The 25,621-nt window shown below is 41.3% G+C and overlaps 1 protein-coding gene across 4 annotated transcripts in view; it reads right to left on the bottom strand.

The window, feature by feature from the left end:
* Window positions 1–5,940: 5,940 nt before the first annotated feature.
* The window catches only part of PLEK (pleckstrin), a 56,733-nt gene continuing 37,052 nt past the window's right edge, over window positions 5,941–25,621 (bottom strand). For 3 of the 4 annotated variants that reach the window (XM_042816708.1, XM_042816699.1, XM_042816717.1), the window contains 8 exons: window positions 17,748–17,903; window positions 14,203–14,384; window positions 12,977–13,068; window positions 11,973–12,157; window positions 10,453–10,557; window positions 9,284–9,367; window positions 7,989–8,058; window positions 5,941–7,293 (listed from right to left, as the gene is read on the bottom strand). In XM_042816708.1, coding sequence (XP_042672642.1) covers window positions 7,154–7,293; window positions 7,989–8,058; window positions 9,284–9,367; window positions 10,453–10,557; window positions 11,973–12,157; window positions 12,977–13,068; window positions 14,203–14,384; window positions 17,748–17,897 — 1,008 coding nt within the window. In that variant the 5' untranslated portion in view covers window positions 17,898–17,903 and the 3' untranslated portion in view covers window positions 5,941–7,153. Of the gene's footprint in view, window positions 7,294–7,988; window positions 8,059–9,283; window positions 9,368–10,452; window positions 10,558–11,972; window positions 12,158–12,976; window positions 13,069–14,202; window positions 14,385–17,747; window positions 17,904–21,810; window positions 21,905–25,621 lie in introns of those variants that run through there. The other variant, XM_042816688.1, reaches the window with a different exon arrangement.

Raw genomic sequence — 25,621 nt, 5'->3', positions numbered from 1 at the left:
CAATGCAAAGAAGTATGACAATACTCCCACTAAAATCTTTGTTCATCTACTCATGTGAGGACGTATTTTAAATAGCTTCCACTATTCTTCCATCACAATGCTAAAGAGAAAGAATACTCTGCAAGTTTAGTTAGGAAGATCTGGTGACAAGATTTTGCAAGATACTATAAATAGAAATATGCCATAAATGGCTTTAATTGCCTATACTATTTCTGCTAATGTATTGACCAAACTGGCTTTTCTAATGAACCTTTATTCTCGAAGATCACTGCCCCATGGACATTTTTATCACTAAGTAGTACTGCTCATTAAAATCACTCTAATACACAACTCTTCTATCAACACACGTCCTTAGAGATAACCACAGTGAGAGCAACTCAAATGCTTAAACAGGGAAACGTCCATGACACTGAGAGCCCATGAAGTAACCAGACGTCTATACATGGCACACAGATATGACGACGTTAGAGGAAATTTCTGCTCTTCTAGAAGGATGACTAAAGGCCATGTGGTGTGTGGTAGGACGCTAAAAATACCACCAGACATTTATATTTATGTATCTGAATTGCATTCTATGATACCTACAGAAATTGCCACAAGTTCTCTTAACTCTTTTTAAAGAAGGAAGTTTAATTTAAAATAGTTTTAAGACAGGGGAGGTAGCTGGTGGACAGAGGAGAAAGGGGAAACAGAACTAAACTGTTTCATCTCCAATTCTTTAATACACCAGAGTCAGGGAAGAAGAGGTAGAAGACTTCAGTGATAAACATACAGAATAAAAATCAAACGAACAAACCAAATGAATTCCATCTCTTTGAATTGCTCAAATGAAAATCTATTCCTCCCTTGTTCTCAGTCATCTTCTTATAACGTGATGGAGCACGAGAGGGAAACGTTGCCATCTTAAAGGCTGAATCTATGCAAGGATGGGGAAGAGCTTGACTATACCTCACTTAAAATGGAAGACAGCTGAAGTACGAGAAGCAGTTTTCTCAGCCTTCATATAGTTTTACTCTCTCTTCAACTAAACAGAAAGGGGAAAGAAAAAAAGAAAAAGAAATCAGAGCCAGAAACACAGAGGGGAAAGCCACAGTTCTGCTTCTAAACACAAAGCAAGAAGTTATATGTTCTAATCCAGGAAAAAAAAAAAACACTTATTTCGTCAGAAGTTCTATTTCAAGAAGTCCCATGAGTAACAACAGACGAAGCTTGGTTTCAAAGATTATCAAGGCTGTTTTCTGTTTAGTTGGCCTGCAAATTACCAACCTCCATTTTAAAATGTAAAGGAGTTCCTAAAATAAGCTACAGCATTGAAGGGTCATGAAAACAACCATATTCAAATTATTTTCATGCATCAGATTCAAACTTCAGCCATACTATCATCCCATGCAACAACAACCAAAACCTGACAGATACACATGGCTGCACGTTGGCTCCCTTTCACACTCATTTTGCAAATCACCCAGAACTATGTCTCATATTCTATATCTCTATTTCCTTGTTCACCAATGAACACTTTCTAAGTTGGCAAGAGATGCTCTCCGCTTTTAGGCTCCAATCCACCAACTGCAGAGAACAGGAGAACTCCAAGGGCTCCACAATGCAGCAAGACTCTCTTTTAGTGGCTAAGCCATGCATGGTTGGCAGGTAAAGTCATCTGGAAAGGCAGCAGCACTTCATCATTCTGAACACTGATCCTGACTCTATCACGTGCTTTTTAAGTCTCCTTTGTGCTCCTCAGCATCATGCAAGTCAAATTAGAAAGGTCATAGTTACTCAGGAACCACACTGGTAGGAGAGAAAGCAAGGGAGAGGAGCTTATCAACTCTCAGTCGTGAGAAGCAGGACTGAGTTTTCCATCCTGACCCCTGCTGCTAGAAAAGGTCTGGCACTTTATTCATTAATAACTGCATACAGTATAAATATAATTACTTGCATAAAATCTGAAATCAAACCTTCAAAATGCAGGCTGTGTGAACAGCCTCACATTTCAGCCTTTGAAAAGAAGCACTTAGCTTATTGAGGCACGTTATCAATATGTACAAACACATTTATTCCACTTTTACCTACCTGAAGACAAACTCAACACAGTGCATTTATTTACGTATAAGCCAAACAGGTTTATTAAAGAACTTGTGGCAGTTCTCTGTGTGCTGCACACAGCTTTCTCATGCTGCCAAAGCTGTCAAACACCCACACTCCTCAAAGAGAGGCGGCGTGGTGAGAGGAAAGGCCCAGAGCATCGCCCTCACAGCCTGCAGGAAACCCAAACAAGAGAGGAAAATTAGAAGCCCGGCTTCAGGCTTTCTACTGCACACAACAGTGCATACTGAGCACAATTAGATCTCCACATAGCAACGTTATGACCACAGGTCACAAACGAATATATACACGCCTTCTGAAACGTAAATGGAAGACATGAATAGAAATACCAACTTCCAAAAACAAAGGACTTTTGCCTACTTTTCTCACTCTCTGAAAGCTCAGTCCCATGTTCCTTCGGAGCTCTAAAAAAGAAAAACTAATTTTTTTTAATTCTCAAAAAGAATTCCTAAGGGGAGTTTTGGTGCTGTGCAAGCCTGAATCTCAGAAGAAACAGAGATGTATTACAAAGAGTTACCTAGACCCCTGTATAAGTGTTTTACACTTAAATAATCTCTACAACCTTCTAAAGCTTTTGAGAACAAATCAGCAAAAAATATTTGTTATATAACATTGGCAATAAAATGAAGTCTAAAACCACAAGCAGGATTACTGCACAAAGGCATTATTTACAGCATAGGAAGCACAGCTACCAACTTTCTCTGGAAGAAAAGTATGGCAGCACACTTGATTACACCTCAGAAGTCCTAAGTATTTTCCCGTCTTCCTTATGAGCAAACTTTACATCAACAAAATACACTTTTTTATTTCACCCTGAAAACAAAGACAGAAACAAATATCACGGAACCACAAAGAACTCTAACCTTACCCTTCAAGGGAAAGCCAGAACACAGAACAAGTAAAAATCTTTTGAAAACCACTGCTGGAAACTGGTTAAGACAGAATCGCCTCCACGTGGGGAAGGCAGGCGATAGTATTATTGCTCAGCCCTGCTTAGTATTATCTAATAGTATTATCCAATAGTCCCTTCCCTATTGGATAATGGGAAAAAGCACCACCTGTGGCTGAACAATTAGTAGGCTGTTGCAGTTCTCATGGATGCTATATTTTTCAATGTATTTACAAGTTTGTTTTGTTCAGTTTTCTTTTAAACTGTGGAAGAAGGAGGTTCATGCTATAAGCGTGTTTTTGTATGTGCATCATTAATAGACACCCCTGAAAACCAGCTCTGATGAGTACATGGGCAGCATGCCAGGGGAGGGAAAACTATGGCAAATCAAACACATGAGGATCTTCACTGTAGATGACATTGTACATGTCTTACAGTAAACAAAGGTTATAAATATAATCCTGATTCTCAGTGGTTTCTTTTGCTTTCCTGTATTCTATAACAAAAGACTAATTCATCTTAATAGGAAAAAAAAGCAATTATTGTTGAAGTAGTATTTACTGAGCGCATGGAAGGATGATTTAAATAGAAGGTGAAAACAGTTGGAAGAAGCGTGGATCACAAGCATCTGCTCTCCTTTCTTTCTCTTTTACTTGGCCTTGTACTAGGCCTGCTCTCTCCTCTAGTGCTAGCATTCAGTATGCCTCTTCCCTTCCCCATCTTCTGAGTAACTGGACTTGCCTCATAATCTATGATATAATTGCATTTTAATGTTTAATTTCCTTGGACAAAATCCGTTTGGTATGTCTGGAAATTGTACTGGCATAAAACTAATCCTCCTTTTTTTTTTTCCCTTTGCAGACATCCATTACGGTAGCCTTTGCACCTTGTCTCAGCTCCAGCAGCTGTTTTCTGAGCAACTTCACTCAGTTCGAGGGTTGTGACAATTCCCATTCTATCACGCACAATTCTTAATGTCAGATTACCTGTGGCACTTAAATTCTCACTTTGATTTTCAGAAGCACTACCCCGTGTTTGAAAATGGAGTATCTTTGAATAACAGCCCCATATTAACCCTTGTCTCCAGGTCATCCCTTGTGAAAAACTTATCACAGAGATGCCTCACCATAAAAAGAAAAGTTTGGGCTTTGCTGAGATGTACTTGTTTCTTATCATGTCTATTTTTAAAGCACACATTCATCCTGGAACACGGAGCTAATTATTTGTGTCAAGATGTGTGGCAACCTGAATAAAAGGAAGATCGGTTTGGAGTTGCGTAGTACCTTCTCAGGCAAACAAAAGTCTTCAGAGAAGGAAAAGAGGGCAGGGTGGCATGAGACATAAACTTGCAGTCTATATGTTTCCCCTGAGATAAGTGCTCGGGGTGCACGTCATAAAGAGCCACCTAGCAGGTCAGAGAACGTTGTCTGGTACAAACACCAGCTCTCTTCCCCAAGAGATTTTCCAACAATACCATTCATGTGTAGTCACTGTACCAACAGTTGCATTCCTCCTTTGCTATGCTAAGCTGGGCGAGTTTCTGTTTTTCATTTTCCTGTGCTATAGGATATTTTGGGGTTAGTGAGGTCTGAGAAACCACAAAGCAATTATCAAAAAAGCAGGGCTGAGCAAATAGTTATCTTCTCTTCACTGTGAGGCTTCCTTCCTCAGAATAACAGACCAGGCTTCAGCGATCCTGTCAGCTTGCATGAGATACAGGAAATGCCTGCTAGAAACTGATTTCCTCTATGTCCTAAATGGATGTGACAACACTGTGTCTGCCAGCCTGCTGCCTCAACACAGCTGCATTTTCTGTTATTTCTGAGAAGAAACTCAGCTTATTAAAGAACGAGATCTGACCCTTTACCAGAAGTAATTCAAGGAAGTGAAAGACACCAGGAGTGCTCTACCACACACAGTAGAAAATTACCCAGATTCAAGGGTACAAGCAGCTTCTTGAACAAACCCATGTTTCCTTTAGGATAATGGAGACTCTGCTGACTGCCAGTATTCGCTGTTCTCTACTGTTGAGGTCACAAATATGCCAAAGCCTGCAATTTCTGAAAAACCAAGCACTTTGGGGGTTAAAAAAAGAAAAAAACACCAGAGATCAATAAACAAATGGAGATGCCTGTGAGATAAAAACAGAGTAGAAAGTGTGGTTGAACTTTGAGCTTAGCATAAGGCCCAAGATATTTTCCTTTTGGGCTGATACAGTCTTCTGAGGTCCAGATCTCATCAGACTACGCTGGCTTCTACCTGCAGAGATTCACCAACACAAGAGAGTCCCAGCAAAAAGTGGTACCTGTTCTTCTGCAGGTGTGGTTTGATATCAAACCACAACTCCATAACATGAACATAACTGCAGAGTGTTCTTTAGGCAAGAATGAAAGGCACAGTATTGGTATCATGTTAGAAAGCAACAAGCCATACTTAGGCCATCAACCTTCAGGTACATTAGATTAGATCTCTTCAGACTTGCTTTCTATTAACTTTGCTATCTGTGTGAACGAGATGATGATACATAAATACCCTTTCCCCTCCAAAAGGGGAAAAAAAAAAACCAAAAACCAAACTTATCAGCAATCTGTTATTGTATTTATAGCTTTCCATTGTGCAGATAACCATATCAACCCAAATGCATGCAGTGGATCACCAAAGTTTTGTTTTCATGTCAAATGAAAGCACCATGCCCTGAGAGATTATCATCACCAAGCTGGTCCAATAGACCAAGGCACAGTCCAGTTACTGCAGAAGCTGTTTGTACTACTGCTTTATCAAAACAACAACAGCTTTTGTGATAATACAGCTTCCATGGACCAGATGAAGTTTCTTCCTGAACATCAATCTGGTTACCCTAAGCTTAAGTAGCAGCTTTTCCTGGCTCTGTTTGCATGGCATATGTGTGAACAGGGTAAATACACATATAATGAAAACAGAACTAAAGATAAGCTTTAGAACCATATTTATTTCTTAGTTTCAAGAAACCTGAATAAGAGTTCTTAAGGATAAGAAATCTAATTTATCTTTTTAAGTTTCTTTTTAAGTTCTTTTTTTAAGAAAAGGCTACGTGCAGAATGTCATATGATGACCTCCAGTTAAAGTTTGAAGACTTGAAGGTTGGAGGCGTAAGTATGACAAAAAAAACCAAAGATTGATCAGGCAACTTGACACCATCAAACAACACTTATTGCAGAACTAATAAGGCTCCTCTAATATGACTTAAAGCACAGAGCCAAGCATTGAGTACATTTCTGTAGGTTAAGACAGACCCTAATCAACAGCACCTCAGCTGGGAATTCAAGTATCAACATATGGATCCTTTTCCTCTTCCTGAAAGATTCTTAATTCAAATACAGGTCAAATCAGCAGTGCACAACACTCCAGCAGCTGCACTGGCATCTAAATGAAGCAAAACAATGATCCTGGAGCAGATTCTTCTGGAGAAATATAGTGAAGGTCAAAATTAAGTTGGTACAGAAAAACTGAGATTGCTTCGGAAGAATCACGGGCAAAGAATTTTCCTGCATGGATACTCATACAGCTGTCATTGATTTGTACATTTGTACACTATGCTTTCTGCATAGTGCTACCACAGTTGTCTGTACTCTTCCTTTCCTTGACACTGAAGGATTATAAAGGTGTGGATCACATTTCCAAAAAATATTTATTTCCTTAGCTCTATTGCATTACTTGGATAGCTGAACACGGCAGCAGAAAGATGGGCTAGTAAAGAAGAAAGGGTAAAGTTTGTCTTGGGAATCCCTTGAGTTATTAGAGGATAATCAAACAGTAAAGGCTGAGTCATACTGGCTTTTCCTTGTGTACAGACAGCAACAAGATCCTGTCCACTCTTAATGGTGAAATCCTCGCTATCAGCAGTGGCAGCAGGGAAAGGCATAAGGTATAACCTTCCCAAGGCATACTGAATACTACAAGAAGCACACACTAACGTAACATTCTATGCTATAATTTAGTAAGATACTTTCCACTTGTGTTGTGGTTGTGCCCACTACAGAACTGAAACTTATTCCCCCCTCCCAACCCACAAGCCTTAGGAGGTTTTTCTGGTTGACATGACTTTATCTCAGTGAAAAGCTAAAATTCCTGTTTTGTTTTGAGCAATCAGTTTCAGTTGTCCTTATTGCTGGTGGATCATCTTCACTTCCCAGTCCTAGCAACTGTCTGAATTGCTTTGATCCACTCTGTACGCTCTGCAGATGAAGCTGCTTGCAAGTAATAGTGGACTTCACTTGCTGTGATTATTTCAAACAGGTTGTTTTCAACGTCATGCTTCTTGGCTACAGGAAAGAAATAAGGAAGTCAGCTATGAGTGATCAAAGTCTTGCATTTAAAATGTTTCTTCCTTTACATTCTGTGAAGGGATTTGCCCCCTTTCTATAGCTGTGCCTGGCCATACCTTTGTAAGCAGTTTGCAAAATTAGGCCCATGAAATCTGTCATTGTTTTGGAGTAAAAAAATATGAATTCTGCACATTTCACCACTGCTTCGATGGAGAAGAGAATGCATAGAGTGAATGTTTCTTGTTCCTGCAGCAATGCTAACCATTGCTCTTCCCACAGCTTCTAGTTTTGGGAAGGAGAAGAATTTGTAGAGCAGCAAATTCATTGGCACTGCCATTTGTAACCTAAAGTTACCATCCAAAAAAACAAACTAAAAAGAGAACTCAGCTTATTTCTCTGGCCAGTTATCTTAACATAGGGATGCCAGGTCATCATTTTGACTAGTCTAAACAACTGACAAAGCACAAGATACCCTGTTGCTACCTTTAGTTACTAGAGGAAGGTACTGTGATAAAGATAACCGAGTAATTAGAATTATTAGTAATTAGAACAATTAATGAATTGGTGCAAATTGTTTTTGAGTAAAAATAAAAAAATTTAAAAAAAAAAAAAAAAAAAACACTTGTGATTTTTTGGCAGATTGAAAGAATGCACCAAAACCCTGTAACAGCTCTTCCACTATGGTTCCTTACAGTCTGGCATATCTTCCACTGCAGTCACCACGCAGCCCCTCAAGTGGATTGCTCCTAGTGGATCTTCTCCCTGAGACAGACACAAAGTCAGCATAAAATACAACACTCCTGAAACTGTTCACATCTCTGTAACTGACTACAGCTCCACAGTGGAAACAAAAACATTTGGCGACTAAGGGCGTCACCTTAGAAAACCAGGGATCCTCAGCCAGTGTAATATGAAGGGTAAGGGCGTTCACAGATCTGTAAATAAATAAGAAGCCTTTTGGAATTTGGAATTCAGGATCTGCAGAGTATTTTGCATGTCCTGAATAATGGCATGGAAAGAATATAAACCACCTTGTGCCAACTACAGGCTTTCCTTTTCATGGTGAAAAGAAGGTTAATTAGAAAGAAGAGCAGATCTTAGAAAGTTTTTGTTTGCTTAATTAGAGGAAAAAAAACAAAAAACAAAAACAGCAGGAGCTGTTATAACTTTGACTATTTTTCCTTCTTTCATGCTTCTAGACTGTGATAGGCAAAGAATGCATGGAGAAGCACTTCTATTAGCTTAAGCCTGAAACATGCATTTCCTGTGAGCTGACACTTCAGTATTTTGGGAGGAAAAGCCAGGAGTGGGGAAAACACACCAGAAATGGAGGTCAAACTCTTCAGTGTTGAGTCCCCATTGTGTCTAAGCTGCTTCTGCCAAGCAGGACAGGCACAGAACCTGCAACCCACAACAACAGCACTGCTCCTGCAGATGTCTGACATAATGGGCTGAACCCATATGGACGCCTGCTTTTAGGGTAGGTTTTTTCTGCAGTGATGCTCCTTCCTTTCTCAGAACAGTATTTGGCCTATTACAATTACATGCAAAATAAAGTGCCATGTCTCAGTCTGACATGGAAAATTATGAACTGCAAAGTGACTGTATTGCCTTAATTTGCTCTTTTCAATTTGTTCACTTCTAATTGACCACAGAGACAAGGTGAGAGCACAGTTCAGTACTGACTGCTCCCAGGTCTGGATGTCACTTGCCACCCTGACATGCCAGCCCCCAAAAACATCATTCCCTCTTACTCTTCCAGAGTGACCAGGCAGTGTGAACATAAATTGCCCCATTGTCCTGCCTGGCTTTTTTTAATCACATATTCCTAAGCAAATACTTCACTCATATTTCTAGAGGAGGGCAGCCTGAAAATCAAACAAACAAAAAACCAACCAAACTTCAGCAACAACAGCAAAAAACAACCCCAAAGCAAAACTGCCAAACAAACAGAAAAATAATTCAAAGTTGACCAAACGTGTCTTACTCCAGCAGGATCATAGTAGTGAAGATATGCAGGGTCCTCTCTTAAAACAAACTTTCTCACTTTCCAGTTTTTCCTCCGATGCCCCTAGAAAAATTCAAAAACACAAATGTCATGAACTGCCCTCCCTGCAAATGCTTATGGCCAATGGTGCAGTTATAATTGCACATATATATAATCATTGCTTTTAGCAGCCAGGCTCAGATCCTAACATTTCTCCACAGCATCCCTGGCTGGATGGCTGAGGAAGCTTTCATGCCAATTCACAGCAATGCCATTCTGAGACACTCAGCCCTCCTAGGGCTCCAGGCACTGCACCCGACTTCTAGGGGCTGCCCTCAGAGCATAATATCAGCATGTAGATTTAGCTCCAAACAGTGCAGGCATCCAAATATTAATAAAAGTTGCCCCAGCCTTTAGTCCATCACCTCCAATCAATCAGTATTGTTTAAGTGCATTCTGGCTCTGGGAGATCTCATCCTAAAGCTCAGTTTGGCCCAGCTGGTCACCTCAGGGACTCCTGCTGGTCACAAGGACCCTAGGCATGCATGGACTACATCCAGCTCATCTGGTTCTGCCCTTTGTTCTTCCTGGAAGATGGGAAATTTCCCTTCCTGACCTTCTCAGCCTGAACACGATGAGTCACCAGAAAAGCTGCAGGGAAGACAGACTGGGTGACATCCCAGGGCATCAGATCTGGAAGCATTTCAGGAAGCTGAAACACTGACTCATTTTACAGCACTCACAATGTAACTGCAGTAATGCCATTACACAGCAGGACTACATTTTCCCCCATCCATCACTCCAGTCTTGAAAACAGACATAATCAGCAGAAGCAGTGGTGCCTACAGTGAGCCACAGTTCACTGAGGGTGACCAAATCCAGATTAAGTAGTAAAGAACATCATGAATCATTTCCTCTTGGCATTTCAAAATATTGGTTTCTCAACTAACTATTGCTGCTTGCAAAAGTTCCTACTAACCAAGCTGAGGTAAATGTGACAGGGTAAGTGTTAGCAGAAAGACTCATACCTAATTTCTTCTGTTGCTTTTGAGTAACTTGGTTGAACAAGAGAAATACAAGGCTTATTTTTCTCTTCTTTAAAGCTTTTAAGAGGAAAAGAGTAATCCTGTATCCTAGGCTAGAAAGGGTAGAAGGTGCGTGGTACCAACCTGTTTTAGCAAACATCCTTGTTTGACTATCATGCCTCTGAATTCTTCTTTCAGGACCACATCATCATCACTAGAATTCCCCTCACAGAAAAATCCACTGTCAGGCTGCATGATCACAAGAGAACATGAAGTAGTTACACAAATGGTACATATTTATACATGATGTATGAGTGTGGCTTCTTTGCCTTCCTTCCACTCTGTTTCTGATACCTAAAAAAACCCAACTCTTTTACTGAAAAACACTCCAGTAAAGTTGAGGACCTCTCCATGTCACACTGGAAGCATTTCAGATTGAGGACTATGAAAACAGGTCTTCGGGCTTCTGAAGAGAGCTGGAGCACCTCCACGCATCACAGTTTACATGAAGCAAAGCTGGCACAGCCAATACATTTTGGGCTGCCCATTCCCAACCCAATGTACCTCTCCTCTTCCTACATCGAGCATAGCATCTAAAATTTGGGAAGAAGAAAAAAATGTTTCCATCCAGGCTGTCTTGTCCACACCAGACAATTTGTGATGCTGCTTAGTGAAACTATGTAGTTCAAATGGTATGAATGAAGGTAACCATTTGTACTGCATATAGTAAGCTTTTGTACTTCCAACTCATGTGAAAACAAGCCAGGTGCTGACCTGGAGTTTCCTCCCCCAGATCACTGAAGCAAACTAAAAACAAGTTGAAAGCAAGCAGAATGCACAATGGCTATCAGAAGTGTCATGGGTAGCCAGGAACCATAACGGCTACATGGTTCCTTCACTAGCACTGCCAGTGCTTCTGTTTCTGCCCAGGTACCATAGAGATACTCTAGGAAAACAAAGCAAGCAATGGGAAATTCATTTCAGTGAAGTAGGGTGATTCTATGCAGTAAGTATAAACAGAACTGTAAAACTGAAGCAATTTTACACGACAGTAAGAATACTTTTTGCAAGCATAAGTTCATAAGGCAAGCATTTTTAAACGCAGTATTTGGCTGTGATTGCAGTATTGCAAATTCTTCATATTTTGTGGACTGATTTGAAGAAATAAACTGAAAAGACTGGGTAAGCTACCCAGGACAGGGGTTACAAGGTAGATATTGAAAACTTTTGCTTCTTGGCTCATAGGCAAACTCTGCTTGCATGCGTGTGAACTGAGTCGCATCTGATGGCTCTGAGCACAAAAAATGTGTTTCCAGCTTGAGCTGCTCTAAGAAGCCTCATGATGATGAATTACTCCCTTCCCTTCCACTGAATCATCATCGGGGAGCTGGTGGCCAAGTCTTGGTTACTGCTGAAATTAATGGGAACAAAGTCTAAGCTAAAAAGAGCCCAGTTTGATCTCTGTACTCAGCTCACACAGAGCGACAGAAGAACTGACCTTACAAATGTTGAGTCAGTTTATTCTGAGCGTCACACAGAGAAAGATATTTAACATGGAATTCTCAATTTCTGACAACCTTTCCTCCAGGACTTAAAAAACAAGGCTCAAGCCTGAGAAGAGTATCTGCAAACCAGAAACAAAGGAAAACCAGTACAGCACTCACAAAGTAGTAATAGGCATCACTAAGATCCAGGAAAGGGGTATCTGACAGTCCCTCAGCTGCAGCCTTGGATGTATCTCCTGCAGGCTGTAGGTAGCCTTCATTCAAGAGAGAGGAGGCAAGCATGAGGCCTTCTTTGCGATTTCGGATGGAGTTGCTAGACACCAGCCAGTCAATCACAGCAGTGCCTGGTTACAAAGGAATTAATAATATGAATATCAGCCACAGACCAAGACAAACACACAGAAACCTTATATAAAAAAAAACAGCAAGAAATAAACACCACGACAGGCAACAAGTCCACTCCATCTAAACACAAATCTCCTGAAAGATATTCTCAGTGACAATGCAGAGAATTAATCTGCAAATGTGCCTGTGTCATTCAGTGAGGTATAGCTAATCCAACTGATGTCCTGGGCCAATACAACTCCTGAACACTGTATTTCCAGGAGAAAAGAGCTTGGAAAAGATGCAGGGCTGAGCTGGGAAGCTTTAGCAGGAGGGACTGGAAAATCCAAGCCTGGAGGAGACAGTCTTTCAAGCTGCAATGTTACTGATGCAGTGTTGTAGAAAGAGGTTGACATTCAAGCTTAGCATCCACAGATTTGACTTGGAGCAGGACAGGAATTAAAACATGACAGTTTGATGTAGAAAAATTCAGTGAGAAACAGTTCTTCTGGAATTGTTTCACAGAACTTTCTAGAAAGATCTATTTCAATCTTGCTGGCACTCATTTGATTTTCTCTCCTCCACTATGACTGTATCTGAACCCTCCCAAGCTTCATCCTTTGAGCATGTCCCACAATGGTCAACATGACCTCTGCCAGGCTTTCCTCTCAAACTTTCTTCACAAACTGTACTCTAAATGGCTTGGAGCTGTTTTAGTCTATCTTTAGACTCTTAGCCCTGTGCTCTTTTTATTGAGCAAAGGGAAGAAAAAAAAAAACACAAAAAAAACAAAAAAACAGGACAAAACCTCCAAAAATCCATGGCCAAGATCTCCTTACCTGTAAAGCAGTGATTGAACACTTTTTTATCTTTTTCCAGCTTCAATTCCTTTATTCCCTTTTCAGGATCTTTCATTGAGAGGTACAAAGCACTGTGCATAAAACAAACGACAAAAACTGTTAGCATGTAAAAAGTTACATCCAGCTGTTATAGAAACATTCTTTCACAGGATCTTCATGTCTTGCTAGCATAGTGCTCTCTGCAGTGCTATAGCATGGCTTAGTGTTTTTCTCCTGAAAAGCTTTCTGTGCAAAACATGGAAGCTCCACCATTGCCATCAGAAATACAGGAACGGTGCAGAAAGGGCTCATCATTAATTGGCCCCATTTCGAGACTGTCCCAGCTTGTGATGACTGTAGTGTGAACAGAGGAATACCTACTGTGGAGGCTATTTGAGCAGAAAGCCTGTGACTGAGACATCCCTTAAGCACATATGCTCTCAGAGGGCCCAAGTAACCTCAGTGACTCCTGATCTGACTTCCTCCTTCCCATCTGCTTTTCACTTGCTCAAAACTAATTCCCCGAGGTTCTGAAATGAGAAGGACAAACACTACGTGTCACAGGCTAAATTCTTTGGCTTTTTATTCAATCAGGGTGATCCTCTGATGAATCCAGTGAAGACATTTAGTTGGATCTTTGCCCCTTGTTGTTTCACTGTCCTGTAAGAAGGACCACAGGCTCACTTGTATTCTTTGTATTTGCTGCTCAGAGACAAATATCACACTGACCTGTACTGACAAACAGATGGCATCTTGAGTGTGCCCTTTATATTTCCTTCTCCCTTTGCCAACTCCAAGTACTCTGGCAGGCACTGTCTTCATCATGCAAAAACCACTGCTAACAGTAGTATTTGTCCAGAGATAAGATAAATATAAAAACATTTTTACAGTAAATTCTGTCCTCTGAAAATGCTTCTCCTAAAAGAATCACATGTAGCGCTGCAGTGTACACAGAAGCCTGCTCATAAGCCAAATCCTTGGACAAATTAGCTTGTTTTTATAAAGATGATGCTTAAAAAAAAAAAAAAAAAAAAAAAAGTCTTCCCAGTTCTCACCACAAGTTATTTTTTGCCATGCTGAAACTGTCAGTTATGCAGAAAGGACTCCAAGGGAAACTGGATTGGTAGCACAGACAGACATGCTAATAGCTCTTCCATGCTGAGGTTACATCTCTGCCACTGCCTGCAGAGGGAAGTAAACAGACGAGCAGAGCTACAAGAACATACCTCAAGTTGATTGTTTCAGGCAGTCTGATGGATTTTCTTGTGGATTTTCTGGCAAATCTTTGACCTCCATCTATGCACTGAATTGCCTTTTTGACATCCCGTACCCAAGCATCTCTCTCTTCCAGGTAGGAGGCTTGAAAAAAGTGGTCTTGCTGCTTGGCTGCAGTGAGTTTGAAGACAAACTGGAAGGATAAATAATGTTTTTTTCAAGTTACTTTAGTGTAGCTGGTGCCACCATGGCATACAGTCTATCTAAGGGGCTTTGGAGAGTGCCTTAGAGCCACAGTCAAATAATTCTAAAGAAAAGCATGGACAGGCAGTACAGATAATGGACTTCTGTTACTTTCCAGCTAGAGCTAACATCAGCAAAAATGAGTGGCACCTATATAGCTGATGATTTTAACATTTGCTGGCAAGTCCAACATAGCTGAAAGACTGAAGTACCCATCCCCTGCAAAATCACATGGGTGTAAACCTGTTTCACTATTTAGAGATGTGGTCAGTCTGGAGGAGAGGCAGTAATGAAAAAACAAACCATACCATATGCTTAGAGAGAAGAAAACTGTCACAGAGAGTAGCTGCACTTGTTTGCAGTCTAGCACACTTCTAAGGATTTGGCAGGGAAATGATAAATCCAACTCCGAGATACACATCGTGATCACTGCCTCTCTAATATACATTGACCCCAATGGAAAACTTGTACTCCCACAAAATGAGAACAGATCTTTTAAAGGCAGGACTAGGCAGAGAAAAAAAACAAAAAAACACCAACTTGGAAAAAAAAAACCCTCTAAATTCAGACTGTTTGATCTTGCTTTCATCCAGTGACCTTTTGGATGGAAAATCTAGGTCAAATTACTCAGACAAGAGGGCTTCCATTTCCTCTAAAATACAACTCCCCGTAAGAGGAACTGCTACGTTTTCCATAGCTGTACAAGAATAAAAAGGCTCAGTGGGCATCAAACTGGAAACATCAAGCTAATAATGGAGCAAACAGCATGGGTCCATAAGGACAAGTAGAGGCTATCATCAGAGGGCACAGAACAGTGGATCTACAGCAATGAAATCAAGACTGAATCATCAGCTGTCTCCAATCCTAGAAGTGAACAAACTCCTTTCTGGAGATGTGTATCTATTTGTGCTTTTGAGAAAATTAGAGCATTAGCTTGAACTAAACACCAACATTTTAGATAAATGAATCCCACTATAAGGAGCCATACATGATAATGCCATCCAGAGGAAGAGAGAGGAAGAAGGAATACAGCAGAATTAACATCACGTTGAGCAATGATAAAGATTCACGTCAAGACCAGTAAACAATGGTGAGTACGTTTTGCAATTAAAATCATTAAATATGCAGTCACAGCCTCTTGGGAACAAGCTTTATCTGTTTAAGAAATCCAAGATTACTTCCTTTCCCCTCAACATCTGCTTTTTGCAACTGATTTACCTAACTGTGTGCTGTAACATGCACCCTTGAGGTTTCAGACTGTATCACTGCATTGAGGCCTACCTGACTCAGACAGCTGAAATCTGACCAGATGAACATGGAAGTCTGCTCACAGCTTAATATTCCCTGCCCCAGTGTGAATTCAAATAATACTAGACTTAAAACAGACCTAATTAGAATTACCCCACTTCTTACCCTACAGAAATCTTGACCTAAAACTACACTTCCATTTTTAGTGCTATAAATGCATTCAAGCCACTATAAACCAGATTTATTCCCATAAGCAGCACAACTGTATGTTTTAGCATGCAATTAACTAGAATGCACAATGCAATACAGAGGCTTTGAATTCAGCTGCATAATAAAGATGTAAAATATCAAAAAACAAAGTTCCTGTATTTTCAAGGAATATATGCAGTAATTTAATCATGTTGGGCAGTAACTACTAGTAAGAACAATCCCAATAACACCACTGCTTGTAGGAATGAGCATGCTGCAGTTTTGACTGTTTGAGAAGTGCAAATTTGCACTTCTTCAGGGCTGCTGCTCTATGGACTTGCAGAGGGATCTCACTGACCTGTCCCACTGACAAAGAGGATCTGCTCCAACACCTAATGAAGTCATTGGGACCACTTCCACTGACTTCAACAAACTGCATCAGATTTTACTTCTGAAAAGGCACGTGCCTTGTCTTCCTGATCTGACACTGAATACTTTACCCCTCTGCCTATTTTGGGAGTGCACATGCAACCCCTACAGAACAACAGTGATTTTATCAGGACATCAAACACAAAAAAAACCTGTCCAGAAAAAAATGCTTTATAAGGAAAAAATGAATGTCTAGTACTATACTGTAGGATCTGATACTCCAGAACAGCATCCTCCTCCCACATATAGAGTAAGGAAAGCTGTACAGAGGGTCGTTAATTAGATAGTGCTGAGACAGAGTTTTAAACTGACATAATTAGAACCAGATGCGTACAGATATACTGTATTCCTTCATTTGATTATTTAATTTTCTTCCCCCATGCTCAAGTCCCTGAATGTAATTAAACTTCACCTTTATTGTTCAGGGTTTGCAAAAGAGGTGAAGTCAAGCGCAGTAATGCAGAGCTCTGGCTTGCACATATGCTTGCTGAAGCAAAAGGTCAGATCCAAAGTTGCAGGGGTTACCAGTAAAGCTTGCCCAGCCTTGCCAGAGGCTGAGTAGGGCAGAAGCTGTCAGCAAGAAGGAGTAGATGGCTTTGGTCTCAAATGTTTCTGAATCAACCAAATGCTCTCCCTTGCCAGCTCAGGTATTGCTGTATCTATGATGACCATCAGATAAGGATGCACGATCATAAAATTCTCCTTCCAGACACAACAGTACAGTCTCCTCCTGGACTAAATGCTTTCTACTAAAGTCTTTCAAACAAGACTTTGAATTTACCAATATCATGATACGTGCATCTCTTTGGGAATTTGGACCTTACCTTGCTTACTATGTTTGCCCACATAGAGCCCAAATGCATAGCATCATTTCAACTAATTTCTCCAAATCAGTTTCGGTTTTTCACTCTGAGTAAACACGTAGCTCTTAATCATAGGTAAAAGCTCTACATATAACCACATAACATGCACATAAAACAGATTATAGGAGTATGAACTACCTGACCTCATGTACTTACTGAATGGTAACGAAACAGTTTGGAATCACAGCTTTTTTTAGGGCATTTGTATCACAGCATTTATCTCCCTCCCACTCAAGCAAACTAGTCAGTGCTCTTTGGCAATAACTATGTTTTTCCAGGGCTCATGAGACAGTTTACTACAGTTTTATTTTGTGGCTATTGGTACCGTGAAAATACAATTTAGATCCATTATGACAGTCAGAAATCCAAACAACTGCTTCTCTTGAAATATCCTGAGCTGTTCCTCAAGCAGTCACACCTTTCAAACACTACAAAAGTCCAAGCCTGCTTGTGACCTTCTAAGACAAATGAGAGTGATCACCAGGATATGAATAAGGAATCTAACTACCAGCCTTGCGCCCTTTCAGGGCCTTCAGAGTTTAAGTATACTGTCAATCATAGTTATTAGAAAAAGAAGTACTTACCATTCTTTTGCCAAAGTCTTGGCATGGGCTGTTGATGGTGCTTCCTTTTAGTGGGATCATCCCTTTGGGGCTGTTGTCAGACTTCCGCTTGTAGAATTCAATTCCATCTTCTAAGAGCACAACCCACATTGGCTTCCAGGTATTAAACATGCTACCCTGCATTGAGAAATCAATGGATATCATGTGAACAGTGAAGATGTGATCTTCCACAGAACATCTGACTCTAAATTAATTATCATGTCTCAAGGGGAACACTAAACCATAACCACATCCATCTATTATGCAGTTCAAACACACTGTTGTTATTCTTCTGACCACCATTTACTTCCTCTTTCAGTGGCCCCACCTGTAAGTTTTTCCAATATTTTCCCTGTAGGCATTTCTTTTCAGCTTGTCCCAGCCACTTTGATTCAAGATGACGGCCAGCAGGGTGAGGGAGGTGATCCTGCCCCTCTGCTCTGCACTGTGAGACCTCACCTGGAGCACTGCATCCAGACATGGAGTGCTCAGTACAGGAGAGACATGGAGCTGTTGGAGAATGTGCAGAGGAGGGCTGCAAAAATGAGCCCAGGGATGGAACACCTCCCTGTGAGGACAGGCTGAGAGCTGGGCTGTGCAGCCTGGAGAAGGGAAGGATCCAGAAGACCTGAGAGCAACCTTCCAGTATCTGATGGGGGGCTGTAAGAAAGAAGGGGACAAACTCTAGCAGGGTCTGCTGTGGTAGGGCAGAGGGAAATGATTTCAAACTAGGAGAGTGGAGATTTAGATGGGACATAAGGAAGAAGTTTTATTTTATTTTTTTTTTTACACTAAAGTGGTAAGGCAGTGGAAGAAGTTGCCCAGAGGTGCGGTTGATGCCCCAACCCCAGAGACTTTCAAGGCAAGGCTGAGCCAGGCCCTGGGCAATCTGTAGAGGTCTCTGTTCATTGCAGGGGTGTTCAACTAGGTGAACTTTAGTGGTCCCTTCCAATTCAAGTGATACTATGATTCTAAGTTTGCAGAGGATTTCTTGACTTCAGCAAATAGCAATGAGTAGTTTAAGGTTCTTAGGGTGCAGATCCCTAACTGCTGTGGTGAGAATTTGAGGTGCTTCATTTCATCTCTTGAAGTTTTTACCTCCTGTTTCTGAATCACAGTTTTTAGACAAGTGAAATATAGAGAAAGTCAGGGCCAGAACCTACATATAGTGAAATAAATGGCCAAAGACTCAGGGACTCAAAGAGGAACGATCTGTTTCTCTGTGCTCAGTTAGCATGATTAAGCTCTAGAATTAAGAACCTTGTGCTCTAGCTAGCTCAGCCTGCCTGCAGACAGCTTTAAGAACAGTCACAATCCCAGACACAGAAGTGACTGACTTCTCATCCAAATGAACATTTAGATATGCTGAATATCAACAGCTTCTCTGAAGAATTACTGAAGAGCACCAGACATACATGGGTCCAGAATTCTTCAAAAACATTAGTTGTCCTTAGTCTTTCCAGCACAAAGAGAGACCCCAGTTTATCCTCCCCCTCCCCCCCCCCACCATGGTGACCGGACAGTCTTAAAGCTGCAGATAGAAGCAAGGCAGACACCATCACACCATGCAAAGTCCCTTGTTTTGATCTTCAGACATGAGAGAGGGACTGCACTAGCTGCATTTGCATTTCTACACACATGAATGGGACAGAAAAACCATCTTCCTTTTTTTCCCACCCCACCGCTCCCCAAATATAGCCTTTCTCCATCACATCCTTCTTCCTACTTTGCCTTCTATGCCTTTCACACTCCGAATCAGATCTTACATTCAACTACAGGGTGAATAGGGAAAACTGTCAGCAGAGATGGTAGTAAGAATGGAACCTGCTCCCAGCCTCTGCAGCCCTCACCGGAGGCAGAAGGATCCCCACAAGCAAATGCTACCTTCCAAAGGAAAAATCACTATGCTGGGGGCTGTCTAGAAACCCAGCTGAACAGGGAGTTACAAAGAAGAGCCAGTCTTGGATATGGATTGCACACAGGGATTGAATGCTGTTTCCTCTAGTTTGATTTTTTGCTCATTTAAGCTGTATGAATTTATCATTTCTGGAGAACGTGACCCATAGGTTGAACTTCTGCTAAGGAATCAAGTAAGATGGTGAGCCAAGACTTGAGCCACCACACAATCCTTTTATTTGCCAGTCTAGCACATCTTTTGATATTTCTGCTAATACTTCCTGAAGATTCTGACATGCCCTGCCAATGGAAACCATTGCACAGCTGGGTTAGACCGGCAGCTTTACATCCACTGTCAGAAAGCCCAAACGTGGTCATGATGATCTCAGCTAAAACTGCTCATGAAAGACATCAAGAAGGATGCTGCATGTTTTTGTACTAAAAATCAACTCCTCTGCTCCAAAAACTTCATATAAAGATGGATGTTCTCCAAATTGGTCTCTAAATCGTTAGCTGTGTTAAAAACTCATACAATCCTGCTTTGGTAGAACAACTTAAAAAAAAAAAAATAAATTCCTGCAGCACTACATGAGTAGAAGCCGTTTTCCATGCTTGCTCAGAAGATTACACAAAGTCACCACAAATACACGTAGCAGCTTAGGACGACCTAAAACCAACACTGAATGCATATGTAATAGAAGTCATGCTGTACCAGCTAAAACACTGATCCTCAAGCATGTTCCCATGAGGTAAATTAGAAGAGAGCCAGTGAAAAACAGCCTTCATCCTTGGCAAAGACAACTGCGGCTGTGTGAGTGACTTGTCTGGGAGGTGTGTTCCATAGCTTCACTTTAGAAGCATAACAAAAAAGAGGAGAGTACTTCAGTAGCAGGTAAGATTGATTAGGACCTTGCCCATCCTGGCTGGAAGCTCTGGTTATACAGAATTCACTGCAGTCTTACTGATAGATCAAACAGCTGCTACCAGTCTGGTCTGCATCTTCTCCTTTTGCCCTCCAGCCTCCATTTGGCACACTGCTGCTCTTCACCATCAACACAAACTCACTTCAGCAAGGACAGAACCACCTTACAGAAAAGGGGCACAATTTCCACTTCTCTATTGCTACTGAAACAGCACATGCAGCAGCAATTTTCCATTAGCAGTACCCACACAGAGAGACTTCCTGGGGACCCCGCACCCACAGGAATGGCAGGAACTCACACCGGATGCCTGCACACATCTTTTCCCTGGCATGCCCCAGCCAGACACAGTGCTTGCATCCAAGTTCCTAGCCATTTCCTTGCCATGGAAAAATATAGATTGTGAGCCACCTGCTCTAAGTATTGGGCCACCAGAACTAGAGAGAACTGCAATCTGCCGTGAGTGAATTTGGTCCTCTCTTTCCTCATGACAGCATCAGTCCAACTTTGAGATTATTGTATAAACTCGCCTACTTCCAGTGCCAGTGGAAATAAGACTGAGGAGTGGCCTCTATGCAACAGTGGCAGCAGATTAGAGCTCTCCAGCCAGCAGCTCTAAGGAGCTGAATTCTGGTTTTGATGAGCAGAGACCCCACAACAGGGCTCCTCCCTTGCTCTAGAACTGACTTGGTTTAAACTGCTGGACACCAGACTGGTCTCACTAAGGATTTCAATAAAAGTTGTAACCTAATCCTTGTCCATGGTCCCACAAGCTCTCCCTACTTAGGGATAGCAACGTGCTTCTCTAATATTTTACTCTCTGACAAAGCACAGTAGAACAGGCTCTGGTCATTTTGAGCTGTTACCTATTTTACCAAGCTTCCAACCAAGGCATTTGTGTTTCTTAGTAAAAAAAAAAAATATATATATATATCCATATATATTTGACCCAGAAGTACTGTAGGATAAACACAGAAATGCCTCATCACATAGTACTGCAACAAGATACGACTGCTAGCAGTATTTCTGTAATCAATAGATCACTTCTGTAATCACACTGTTTTACTACTCACAGAATTGCTTTCATTATTCACCTTCCTTTTTAGGAAGAAAAAAAAAAAAAAAAGCTTTTTAATTTTAAATAACTGAAAGCAAAGCATATTTCCCTACACTTCCCCAGCCTGCTCAGTCAGCTCTCTCCTCCACCCTGTCCAAGGCTGCCTGCTTACCTTCTTAACCAAGTAGCCCTCCCTTATGCGCATTGGCTCTCGCTCCATGTTGCAGGCAGTCCTGCCCTCAGGTCTATCAGAGCCAGCAGTTAAGCTGCTCTGGTAACAAACTCTGTGGGGTGGGGTTTTTGGTGTTGTATTTTTTTTTTAAACAGTACAGCTGTGTCACTTTCACAAGTTCCTCTGCCTGCTAATCATATGAAAAAAGCGCATTTCCTCTTACAGAGTGAGAGATAGGGAAACATAGAAGCATGAGGTATTTATAGGTTGCCTCTGACAGAACAAAATGCTCAGCTCTATCAAGCACTGCCAGCCTTGATGGCAGAGTCCTGGGAAATTAAATAAGCACTTTAATGCCTAATCCCAATAAAGTGCGCTCCACAAATACATGAACTCCGACAAAACAATGGAGGGTGGTGTGTCACATGGCTTTGTGCTTACTAAAAGATCTCTCCAAGTTTCCAACTCACTAGCTCTGTGACTTCACCCCACCTTTGAAGCCTTGTTCCTGAGGCACCAGCAGGTAGGGTTTGGCAGTAAGCAGGAAAGCCTTTGCTTGGTTAATGATGCTGCGCCCTCTGCTGATACAAGAAATCTGGGTTTTAATACTGAGACTTCCCAAACTGGTTAGATGTCAAAATATCACTTCCTACATGCATCTTTTACTTGTTACACAGCCCATCGGGTAATGTTTGTCCAAAAATAAGATAAAAACATTTTCCAACATTGGGTATTATTGCAGTCACACTCCCTCTTTCCCATACAGGAGGAAAGATGGCGTTACACAGGAGGCAATGAAGAGGCCGCTGCACTGCCAAGAGCAATTCTGTCCTGAACAAGATTGCAAATCATGTTCACAGCTAAGCCCACTTAGGCTGCGGCTGAACCCAGGGTTAACTCAACCTCAGCCACTTGCAAAGGTCTTTTGACCTGACAGGCACAAGGCCTGGAGCTTCCTCCAAATAGCACCATCATTATTACAATATAAAGAGGTCTTCTGCTGGCTGGGATGCTCCTCTGAGCTCCAGGATCAAGTCAGCAATCCCGTTAGCTCTTTATGAAGTTGCTGCAGTGTTCCTACCAGACAAGGTCCACAGCCAAACGACCTGCTCTAAGCTCACTCAAACCATTTTTATCTACCCACTGTTTGTGTGATTGCTCCATCCCCACTGTGATGTTTGGCATACTTCAGGGCATTCTCCTGTGTAGCATTTCTGTGCTAAGTGATTCCTTTTGCTTTAAGAAGGGGAATAATTTCCTTCCATTTTGCTGTTTCCATCTTTTTGAAAGGTGCACTTTTTTCCTCCTTGAATGGATAACTGACAGTACAAGTCATTAACAATGACAACTCAAATATCTCTCATTGCATTCCTGGAAGCCTTTTTTATTTTATTTTATTTTTCTAACTGAAGGCCTCAAGGACATAAAACTATAGAGCCTGAGGATGAACATGAAAGACCAAGAAGTGGCTCATAGCTCCTACTTCTTTCTCTTCCTCAGCTGAGAAAAAGAAAGCTGGAAGTGCTTATAGGAACAAAGACAGAGGAACCTGTCAGCATCTTTCTCTCTGCAGGCACAGATTTTCCCCTTGGCAGCCCTGCTTACCAGCTGCTCCTGGATCAGTGTTTATGCTGAGTCAGGAGTAGCATCCTCCATGATAAACTATGATAGAAAGTGTCCAGGGACTGTTCTTGGAACAAGAACTGTCTGTATGACCTTATATTAACAAACGGCTTACTGTGAATAGAAAGGGGTGCTGACACCATCATTAAAGAAAGGAAGCTCAATTTCTTGTTTACCTGTGAGAATAGCCCCTAGAGATGCATGAAATGCAATTACAGATACAGTGGCACCAAGCCAATGACTCCAGAATTTACCATTAGCTACCTAAGCAACGCACTGTCAAAGCATAGAATTATCTTTCTCTAGTGTTAGCTGGAATCACCCTCTTCTATAACTTCATAAATAAATACATATATATATAGCAGATACATATCTCTCATTTTCGAAGGTCAGCTATTCCTTTTGTTCTTCTGACTTGGTATCATATATTGCCCACTGCCACAGGGGAATCAGCACTTCACCTTGCCCAGACAGAAATGTGCTGATCAGCTGAGTCACTCAAGCAAAGCACAAAGTCCTTAACATTGCAGTGGCCCTATCAAGTGTGAGGGACAGGGTGGACTGCCAATGAACGATGAGCTACTCCGAAAAAGCAGCACTAGGCATAAGAGAGATGAAAGTCTGTTTTTCTTGTCTCTCCCCAAAAAAGAGATGATTTCTAGCAAAAAGATTTTAACATGCAATGTGTAAACCTGCTGTAAGTTACCCTGCTCTCATTTCCGTGCAAAGTAGATAAAGTTATGTGATGCTGGATTACATTTGCCACAACAGCACAGTCTGCAACACAGGTTCATAGTCTAGCTCAGTTTATTAGCAAGTGCCCATTCTCATACGAAAGATCTTGCTGCTAATTCCTTAGAATACCTTTCCTCCTGCCACTTCAGAACTCCTTCCTGCAAGCATTAAAAGAAGTAATCATCTGCATTTGTGTGAGTGAGAAACCTAGTTGAGAGAGTGATGTGCATTTACACCAAGATCACGAGCCATCTCATTGCAAATAAATGTGTAAGCTGCAAGGAATACAGGTAGTTTCTCAGTCTGTTACATCAGGCTTGCTGCTCCGTGCCATCCTTGCATGATCTTTTTTTCCTCTAGGTAAGTACCATAAGCCCATTTCATCTGTAAAAGAGTGGTTAAGTCCTGCAGAAACATGCAGCTCTCCAGCAAATCAAGCTGAATTTCCAGTAGAAATTAAATCATATGCCATATGTTCAAGATGATTGTACATGAAAAATAATAGAAGTGGTTTGCAAAGTGATAAAGATCCAGTCCAGCTGCCAGTAGAAGCAAAACCTTTCCTTGCTTTTACTCAGAAACAAAGGTTTCAGAAGAATTACAGGACTGAACTGAGATCTGGAGAGTGCAAGCCTCAGCACAATTCACTCCATATGGCATCACACGTATGGCTATTTTTAGTGAATGAGAGATTGTGGCTTTACATCCACTTCTCAAAAAGAAACCCAAAACCAGGACATTCCCAAATTCAGCATGATATTAAAAAAATAATCAAGGAGAAGAAAGTGGGAAAAGGTCATCTGCGTCACCTTGGAAATTAAATACTGCGTGTTCACTGTCATAAACAAGGCATCTTGTTCTGACCTCATGGCACATTTCATACCTTCAATTCTTGCAGAGCTGTGCAGCAGGATTAAAGTACTAGCAGGAAAACGGGAACTCCTGCATAAATAGTAATACTGAAGAGTTAGTGCACTTGGCACGCCCTGCATAGAAAGATTACATAAGGTGGATCGAAAACACCACATGGACTTACCCAGAGTGTTTCCTAGGCAACTTGGATCAGCACATCACATATACCATGGCTTGCATGCTCATTAGCTCTGACTTGGCACAGAATGCATCCAACCTCATCTGTGACTTAGATCAGATACATGTATGTGATGCAGCCAAAACACAAGAGAGAGATGTAGGAGGATGAAGCTGCAGTGTGAACGACCTTTGTAGTTCTGGAAAGAGAGCAGATCACTTGAGAAAGCTTACTGCTCTCCTCAAGAGTGCTACGGGGCTCAACAGCACACATAAGAATGGTTCAGTATTCCCATCCCAAGGAAAGTGAAATAGTTTAACACGCCTTACTGACCCTGGACAACAGACTGGGAAGTCTCAGATGCGATGGAAACAAAAAGCAGACTTGAAAGAAAAAATAAGCAGACTTGAAAGAAAAAATAAG

Source organism: Centrocercus urophasianus, unplaced genomic scaffold, assembly GCF_019232065.1.
Source record: "Centrocercus urophasianus isolate 14NV4802_14NV808 unplaced genomic scaffold, USGS_Curo_1.0 seq_10, whole genome shotgun sequence".
Classification (NCBI taxonomy): domain Eukaryota; kingdom Metazoa; phylum Chordata; class Aves; order Galliformes; family Phasianidae; genus Centrocercus; species Centrocercus urophasianus.
This window is presented reverse-complemented; position numbering and strand designations above follow the sequence as displayed.